The 9,866-nt window shown below is 36.3% G+C and overlaps 1 protein-coding gene across 1 annotated transcript; it reads left to right on the top strand.

The window, feature by feature from the left end:
- Positions 1-2,029: 2,029 nt before the first annotated feature.
- Positions 2,030-8,364, top strand: LOC103327190 (MACPF domain-containing protein At4g24290-like). Its single transcript, XM_008229483.3, has 7 exons — positions 2,030-2,729; positions 2,859-3,097; positions 3,199-3,382; positions 4,364-4,429; positions 4,898-5,090; positions 6,570-6,736; positions 7,417-8,364. Exons 1-7 carry the CDS (start codon positions 2,433-2,435, stop codon positions 8,104-8,106), a joined length of 1,836 nt encoding a protein of 611 aa, XP_008227705.2. The 5' UTR covers positions 2,030-2,432; the 3' UTR covers positions 8,107-8,364.
- The last annotated feature ends 1,502 nt before the right edge of the window (positions 8,365-9,866 follow it).

Below are 9,866 nucleotides of genomic sequence, written 5' to 3'. Positions count from 1 at the left end.
GGGTATTGAGCATGGTAGGCTCCTTAAGCCACAACTTAATCAACTCTAGGAGCCTAGAAATCCATAAGATTTTGATGGAGGTGAGAGGAAGTAAAGAAAATCATCAACAACCCCCATCTGGTGTTGGCAGCATAGAGGTGATAGAAAAAGGAAATGCAAGTTAGTCTACCAAATTTATTGAATTCTACCAATAAAATGGTTGGCTGGAAAATTCACATGACATGTTGATGCTTGTCTCTACCATGATAGCAACTATGACTTATTAAAATGTCATGAACCCACCAGGAGGTCTTTTGCAAGAAACTACAACAGAAGGTAGTCACAGTCTAGATGCACAATGCTCTGAAAACGACCCATGTTTTGCTAGCACTGCAGTCTTAGCCCATGCAAACTGGTCACAACATCTTTTCTACAAATACATGCTTATTAATTCCATCTGTTTTGTTCATATATGTTGATGATATGGTGGTTACCGGCGATGATGATGATGAGATGAAACATTGCAAAAGTATTTTGCGAGCGAGTATAAAGACTCAAAAGATTGTTAGGCCCTCTAGATATTAGTTTCAACAAATTGTGCAAGGTGGGAAGGTTGAATTACCTTTCTCATACAAGGCCTTATATACCATATGCAGTAAGTGTGGTGAGTCAATTTATGCATAATGATAGTGAGGCACATATGAATGGGCTAATCCGAATTTTGAGGTGTTTGAAGTCTCCTTCCAGTAAATGGTTAATGTTCTCAAAGAATAAGCACTTAGATGTGGAAAGGTATAATGATGTTGACTAGGCGGGTTCTATTACTGATAGACGTTCCACTTATGGGTACTTTACTTTTGTCGGAGGTAATCTAGTTACTTGGAGGAGTAAGAAGGAGAAGGTGGTGGCTAGATTGTTAAGGTCAAATTTAGAGGTATGTCTAATTGTGTGTGTGAATTACTTTAGTTGAAGAAATGATTGAGATAACTTGGATTGGAACTTAAGAAGGCTATGAGTCTCTGTTGAGACAATAAGGCCGCCATTAAGATAGCACATAATCTAGTGCAACATGACTGTACTAAACATGTTGAGGTTGATCGACACTTTATTAAAGAGAATTTAGTGACTGAGTTTATTTAGTTTCTAGTTGTAAATTATGAAGATTAACTTGAGATATTATGACCAAAGCATGTCCAGTAGGGTGTTCGATGACTCAATTGACAAATTGGGCATCCGAGACATATGTGCACAAACTTGAGGGGGAGTGTTGGCGAGAATATGTTTTTTTTTTGTAATTAGCCCTTTGCATAGACCTATTTTAATTAGGATTTCTTTAATATAACTCTTTTAAGGTTTACCACTTTGTACATCTTTATAAATACATATATATTAGAATATATATCAAAAACTTCTCATATACTTTGTTTGGCAGTTCCTTAGTCCGATTGCAGTTTTAGTCCTTTGTTTCTTCGAGTTTTAATCACACAAGTGGCATATTGAAGTCCTTAATAAACTAGTCATAGAAAAGAATCAATCCATACCAATTTCCCATTTGGAGCACAATGGCCTGATGAAAAGTTCAATTTATTAAGGTGCAAGATATCCACTGTACTCTATGTCTGAATCACCGTTTTTCTTTTGGGCTTTTTAGTACCAATAGTAGAGTGCCTATAATCAAACTGCATATGACATATTTGAGCTCATTCTACGACCCAAATAACTTAAAAGAATATTCAAGTGTTAAAACACAACCACGCTTTTTGGAATGAACACATACTAAACTAATTAGACAATAACAAATGGCTAATTGAGTTTTTTTTTCTCTCTCTCCAATTAGGCTATCCAGTTGTTTTTGTATCAATATATAATTATCATGGTGTATATTTTTTTTTTTTCCTAATTCATTCACTATGTTCATTCACTATGAGAAAGGATAAAAAAAAAAAAAAGAACTGAGTGTAGGTTTAGAAAAAGGTGGGTAGAAATAGATTCGGCAGCCAGCCAATTGGAAAATAAATAGGGAGGGAAAAGAAGAGGGTGGAAGCTAGAAGACGAAAGGCATGAGGTGGAGTTTGATGGCAGCAGCAGGTTCCCAGAAGTAGACGCCAGCACTCAAGATTTGACTTCCTCCCCAAATACCAGTTTTTACCTACTCTTCCTCAAACAAAACAATCCCAATCAAATATTTTTCTTTTCAATATTTATAATTTTATATATTGGAGGCTACCTCTTTGCTATATACAAATGCACAACAGGAACAATAGTAAATGCTTTGCATTGACCAGTCTTCATAGCACAAAACTAAAAAGAAAAAGGAAAAAAGAAGAAAGCAAGAAGAAGAAGAAGAAGAAGGAAGAACGAAGACTCAAGACTTGCTTGTGTTGCTGCTTGGCAATCGTAGGGGTGTTTGGTCGATGGGAAAGTGAGAGAGAAAGAGAGAGAGAAAAAAAGAGATGAGTAGTCGAACGAGCTCGAAGAAAGCAGCGGCGGAGGCGGCGGAGGCAGCGATACAGTCGATAGGGTTGGGATACGATCTGACGGTGGACTTGAAGCTCAAGTACTGCAAGAGGCAGCAGTCAGCGGTTGGGGTTGGGGTTGATTCTCGCTTGATCGCCATCGACGACGACCAAGTTCGTGAAATTGCAATTCCAGGCGCCGGTGGGCTTTGCATACCCAATGTCCCCAAATCCATCAAATGCGACAAAGGCGAGCGCATGAGGTTCGGCTCTGATGTTCTCTCCTTTCAACAGGTCCGTTGTTTGTGCTTTCATCATTTGTCTTCATATTGATTTAAAGTTTTATACTTTCTTCATTTTTCATTTTTGTTTGTTGGTTTAAATACAAATTAATATATGAATTGTTGGGTTGGTTCGATGTAGATGTCAGAGCAATTCAACCAGGAATTGACTCTGTCTGGTAAAATCCCAACTGGGCATTTCAATACAGCATTTGAGTTTACAGGAGGATGGCAGAAGGACGCTGCCAACACCAAAACACTCGCTTTTGATGGAATCTCCATCACACTCTACAGCGTTGCTCTTGAAAAATCCCAGGTTGCCTTGCGTGACCATATCAAACAAGCTGTCCCCTCATCTTGGGATCCTGCAGCACTCGCAAGGTTTTACATATTAGTTCACATCTCATCTAACTGATCATCTGATAAATGCTCTACTCAACTTCACGAACTGATTACATTTTCCTCTTAATGTTTTCTTCCAGATTTATTGACAAGTACGGTACACATGTCATAGTCGGGGTGAAAATGGGCGGAAAGGATATGATATATGCCAAGCAGCAGCACTCATCACCTCTCCAACCTGCTGATGTACAGAAAAAATTGAAGGACATGGCAGATAAGATGTACATAGATGGAGCTGGTCAGTCTAGTGTGAATTCGGAAAAGGTTTGAAGAATTTCATTTTATGCTTAATACCATTCAATTCAAATATCAATGGGTCTTTTTGCTAAATGAACTTTCTGGTCATACCCCATGTCACTGAAATTTAACATATCAGTTTGTGTATGTATAGAGATAATTTAGGAGTGTTTTTGCACAAAGCACACTTTTGTTTGGTACACAGAAAATTTCATTAAAAACCCATGTGCTATTATCTATTCACTTAGAAGCGCTTCCTACGGAATCTCTTAGAGACTGTTTGGGAGTGCTTCTGTGCATTACTCAGTAGCATGGTGCTTTTGTTAGAAGAAAATACACAAGTTCTATATATGTTTTAGTCAGTAGCCTAGAAACCCAAGTTCTATATATGATCCTTGAAGGAGAATCTGAAAAATGGACATTCATGATCATTGGATTGCTATGGCTGTTTCACAATTGAGGAAGATGTATAAATTACAATAAGTTTTTTTCACTCATTTATTACGATTGTAAAAGTCCAATTTTTTTTCTTTCCATCTGTAAACTTCAGCGGCTATATTTTTTTCTTGCAGTATATATGTGGTATCTTTTTTCAGAAAAAAGGGCTTTCTGATGTTGATATGATGAAACTTTTCTTGAAACTTTCTTTGGTCCATTTTTATGTACTTGTACCTATTTCGTGAAACTTTATCTGGTTGTTTTTAGAAAAGCTCTTATGTATGATTTCACCATAGAGTTATCTTGTTTGTTCTGGTGCTTGGATGTGTCTCATTCTAACTTTATTAGAATTGAAGTTTTAATTTAAAATTGAGTCCTGTTTTTAAGCTTTTTATGTTACCGTGGTTCAATAATGTATTATGAAAATTGGCCCAATTTAGGAGATAGATTACGCTTTTTTGGGTTATAGCAGACATTACTTTTGCCACTTTTATACAATTGAAATCATGCCAGATTTGTATCATGGCATATCGTATAGCTACCTTAACCTCTGTCTTAATTTCGTTTCAGTTGGTCAAGGAGCGCGGGCGAGCTATCATGGACACAATCCCTTCCAGTTCGTACTCATTTGTAGAGGTACTTTAAGAAAAGACAGAACGAAAATCTCTATTTTAAATGTAAATTATGTCGGGTCAAAGCTCTTTCTTGGTACCAATTAGATTATGTGCTATGGAACTTTATGAGTTCTGATTGTTATTGAACATTTCTTTAACTGTTTATATCAGTAGCGACGTTGTGGTGCTTACCAGTCATAATTTTTTTTTTTAAACATTGAGTTATTGAACATTTCTTTAACTGTTTGTATCCTTATTCTTTTGTCTTCTTTTGCTTATACTTTTGTCTTCTGTTTGTACGATTAATCGAAAATAGAGCCGTAAAATTTTGAGATGTAGGAAATTAAATCTTGGAGTTTTCTGAGGTTGAAACTGTCTGTACTTGAGTGGTAGATGATCTTTCTAGCTTACTGGTTTAATGTTCTCAAATGTTTAATTTGGAGTATTATCAAACTATAATATTGAAGCTCATATCTCTTATGTACTTTAGGTGCAGGATATTAAATTCATGTGCAAGAGGAAGGGTGGAAGCTTGTATAAAAATCTACCCTACAATGAGTGGTGTCACACAGTTCAGATTGAACCTGATGTGATCTCAATGTCATTGGTTCCTATTACATCGTTACTGAGTGGGATTCATGGGAGCGGATTTTTAAGTCATGCCATTAATCTCTATCTTCGTTGTAAGCTTAATCCTTCTCTCATTAGTAAATTAGTTTTCTAAACTGCTAATTGCATGCCTAGGGAAGAAGTATCCTCTAAAACTAATATCCAATAGTTTCCTTTCATTGCACAAAAACAATGTTATATTGTTGGTTTCAAACAGTTAAGAACATTCAATACAACAACACAATTTGCTTTGTATGAAATTTTGTTGTGTGTACCCTTGTACGGTTTTAATATTTTCCCTTTTATGCTTAGCTTTTATGAATATCTATCGTGTTGTGTGTTACATCTGAATCCAGTACTTAAATGGAGGGGAGTTTTTATTTATTTTTTTGAAAAGGAAAAATGGAGGGGAGTATTAATGTGTCTTGTTGTGTGGTAGACTGAATGTACTTTGTTGGTTTTGCCTTCTAGCTTTTGTACTAGCAATTTTATAAGTATCATGCTTTATATAAGCGTATCTTACATGAATATAGTCCAGAGATTAATCTAAACAGTCTGAATGTTTAGATTTTGCATTTCCCTTGGTTCACATATTTTGTCTACTTTATTATTTTGGGTGTCCCAGATGTGTTCAAATTAAAACCTCTATCTGGATTCTGTCTGTATAATAAGCAGATGGAGTTGGATTGAAGGATAAACATTAATATAGAAAAGTTTTGATTTATTTAAGGACTAGTCAAACCTCCCATTAACCTTCTATGAATTGATGCAAAATTTGTGGTTGTGGGTGGTTAGTTATTGGTCGGAAATGAACTTCAACTGAGACCTTTTGGTTATGCCACCCTAATCAAAATGGGCTTACTACACTATAGCAATAGTTCTTAAATATACTTATAATTTAAGTAATAAAATCCAATAAATGTGATATTGACGGTTTGTTGGCTGGTGATTATTTGTATAGCCATGTTCATGTTTCATCCGCAGACTTATGAATTTTATAGATTCTCTCAGGTTACAACATACAAATATTATCTTCTTCTTTTCTTTTTCTTTTTTCAGTTCTGAGTCCATGCAATAATCTTTTTAGATATCTAGTTCCATAAATCATATTGGGCATATGAGCTGATCCGCTGCCACTCTATAATATATATATTTTTTCTTTTTGGTTCCTGGTGGTGGGTGTCACTATGTTTTTTTTTTTAATGCAATGTGCTTGTTTATTCTTTTCATTATTTTAGCCTTTTGACAGATGTCTATTTCAGACCCCATGCTTATGGTTCCTGGTGGCAGGTGTCACTGTTTTCTTTATGCAATGTGCTTGCTTATTCTTTTCATTATTTTATAACTAGCCTTTTGACAGATGTCTATTTCAGACCCCATACTTATGGTCTCTTGTAAGTTATAACAATAATAATAGATATGTTCATCCCATCTGCTTCCGTCCTGCAACTTGCAGCCGCAAGTTCATTTCTCTTTGCATTGAGAATTTAAGGAAAATGTTAAACGATTCTTTTCTTTTCTTTTTTATTGTTGGCAATTTTTATGAAGTGCAGATAAGCCGCCAATTGAAGAACTGCATCAATTTTTGGAGTTTCAACTTCCAAGGCAATGGGCACCGGTGTTTGGTGAGCTTGCGCTTGGTCCTCAGAGGAAGCAGCAAAGTAGTGCATCTTTACAGTTCAGCTTCATGGGTCCTAAGCTTTATGTTAATACAACTCCGGTAATGGTATTAGTATTGTGTTTTCTTTGGAATTTGTCTTAGTATTGCAGAAGAAAATGGATGTATCGTATTGGTAGAAGAGTAATTGCACCATTCCATTAGTTAAAGTTGAACTCAAATGAGACTTGAAATCTGAAGTAAAGCTTATTTTTCTAACTAGTTGATTTCCATGTGCTACTTGTGCAAGGGTTAAAAGACAATAGATTAAGCTTTAAGCAGTTCCATAAACAATTTAGTGGATGCGTGATTATTCAGTTTTGTTAAATGAGATCATGCCGGGAAGAGGTATGAATAACAACTGATGAATGTATCCGTGTCATTTTCTCTTAACTATGAGACCTTCAACAGGAAGGTTGCGAGCAATGAATAGCTAAATTAGATTAAGTGGCTTATACTCTAAATACCAAAACTTTAGGATACCAGCTAGTCTCTCTTGTTTTCCCTCCCTATTCCCTTTGATTTACTATACTATCCCCAAATTTTCTTGGTTATGATATAGGGGAAATGGGTTAAATAATTTCACAGGAAATGACATGGTTAAATTCTTGATGGTGGTAAATTTTGGTTTCTTTGCAGGTCTTTTGGGGAAACGTGCATTTTATTTATTTATTACTACTTGTGTTTAAAATAAAATTTATGCATTCTAGCATCATGATGATTTCTGATGAATTACATGACAGGTTGATGTGGGTAAGAAGCCAGTGACTGGTCTCCGATTGTATTTGGAGGGAAAAAGAAGTAACTGCTTAGCAATCCACTTACAGCATCTTTCTACGCTGCCAAAGACCTTCCTACTCCAGGATGAAGTGAATGGCAATATTTCTCGTCTTTCATCTGACCGGAGATATTACGAAAAGGTTCAATGGAAGAGCTTCTCTCATGTATGTACAGCTCCTGTGGAGGCTAACGATGATTTCTCTGTTGTCACTGGTGCTCACTTTGAAGTTGGAGACTCTGGCCTGAAGAAAGTTCTATTTTTACGGCTTCTTTTTTCGAAAGTTACTGGTGCAACTAATGTTAGACAAGCTGAGTGGGATGGTTCCCCTGGCTTGGCACAGAAATCTGGATTAATTTCGACCCTTATCAGCACGCGTTTCTCGAGTGCTCAGAAACCACCTCCTCGGCCTTCTGATGTGAACATAAACTCCGCTGTGTATCCTGGGGGCCCTCCAGTGCCCACACAGACACCTAAACTTTTGAGGTTTGTTGACACAACAGAAATGACTAGAGGACCACAGGATTCACCTGGGTATTGGGTTGTGTCGGGGGCAAGGCTTATGGCTGAGAAGGGTAAAATATCTCTACGAGTCAAGTATTCTCTCTTGACCATGATTTTACCTGATGAAGAAGAGATGCCAGATAATTATTGAAAGCGGATGGCTAAAGAGTAACAAACATGAGACAGAGGAAAAGAGAATTACATCAGGTTTGTGGTACATTCTCGATGTTCATCATCACAGATGGAGAGATTCTGTTCAAAATTTAATGAGTTTGTTGTATATAACTTATCATAATATGTGCGTATGTGTAAAATTTTCTTCATTTGTTGTAGATTAACCTTTCTGGTGCTGATATTTGAATATTTGAATTGGATGAGTTAATTGGCAAAATTTGTTGTGATTTTTGAACCTCTTTTGTTGGATAGCAATTTCTTCATCACTTATCGATGCAATCCTTTTGTTTTTTCTTTTCTGAAACCAATTTTAATTTCCTTTTAAGCAGACAGTTTATAATGTATGAATACTAAATTGGACCGCATTATGGACTATGTCAAATATCATGGATCTTATGATTGACTCGTTTGGTTAGTTGGTGATCACCATATGTTCCATCTGGTAAAGTGATTTACAAATTAGTGTGGGGCCCACTAATCCATTTTATCTTCTTAGTCAATTGAGCTTGTTTTGTTTTGTGTTCTTTCTTAATCTCTCTTCGGAGCCAACTAACTCCATTGAGCTTGTTTGTTTTTGCCTAATTTATTGCAAGAAAATCATGTTTACAGCCTCCTAATCCCCTCCACCCCCATGTTCCTATTTTTTGTGATCTCCATTTTGTTGAGCAGAAAGGTGAGTTTTATGACTAAAATGAGCTATATTTTGATGGAAATACACATTTAAAGTTGGTCACGTGATGATATATGACCAAATTTGACAGAAGTTTTGTTGAAATGCTACAATAGGGACCAAATTGATTTTGTAGAACCACATTGATTGATTTGAGAGTTTGAGGACTAATTCTAAAAATTTTATAAAGTTCATGGACCACTTGTGATAGAAACCTACTGAAGTAACGTAGAAAAGAAAAGCAAGAAAAAAAAAAAGCATTTTAGGCTTGATTTTTTGGGTTCAGATTTTTGATAAAAAGTTTTGACGGTTGGACTTGATGCTTATAAAAAGGATTTTGGGTGTGATTTTTTGAGAACTTATCTATAAATAACAAAAGCTTAATCTTTTCAATTGTGAAAGGAATTTGCAAAACCATATGTATAGAAAGATATTACTAGACTGGAAAAATTAACATATTTGAGTTGATTATTTGTTTATTAAATGTAAGAAAAGGAAGGTGTTTTTAGTCTGGTTTGAAGGCATAATTTAGTCCTGAGCACTAGTTGTATTTGTACCAAGACTAGTGGCGGTGTCGATGAGTATAGACATGCAATTTCCGATTGTCTATTTGCAGGAGGAGCATGAGTGTGATGTTTGTATGTCTTTTGTATTCTCTCTTGACCAGGGAAGGTCAGGTAGGGTGACACCTGGCGGGGATTAGGAATCCATTTCATGTTTGCTCCAGTCATGTAGCGACATCTGTTCGAGTTGGTGTGTTTAGGGAGGTGGTCATAAAGCAAGTTCCAACCACTCCTAACTTGCTTTAGTTAGACCATTTGGAGAGGGTGCTTATGCGATATTTGATCAACTATCCTACTCGGGTGAGCTCGTTGGTGCCAACCAGATCAGACAACCGCTCAGGGGTATGTTGGTGGTGCGTCGTCTTCAGTCATCTTGGGCAGGTTGGGTCAGGCGGTGACCGTTCCAAAATTTCCTTTAATTTAGAGAAAAAAAAAAAGGGATTAAATTTACCATTTGGGCCTTGTGAATAGTGACTTTTGGAACTTTTGATAGGTATGTGTTTT

Source organism: Prunus mume, linkage group LG3, assembly GCF_029339155.1.
Source record: "Prunus mume cultivar Tortuosa linkage group LG3, ASM2933915v1, whole genome shotgun sequence".
NCBI lineage: Eukaryota > Viridiplantae > Streptophyta > Magnoliopsida > Rosales > Rosaceae > Prunus > Prunus mume.
Note: the sequence above shows the minus strand (reverse complement) of the source record. Positions and strands in the feature narration are given on the sequence as shown.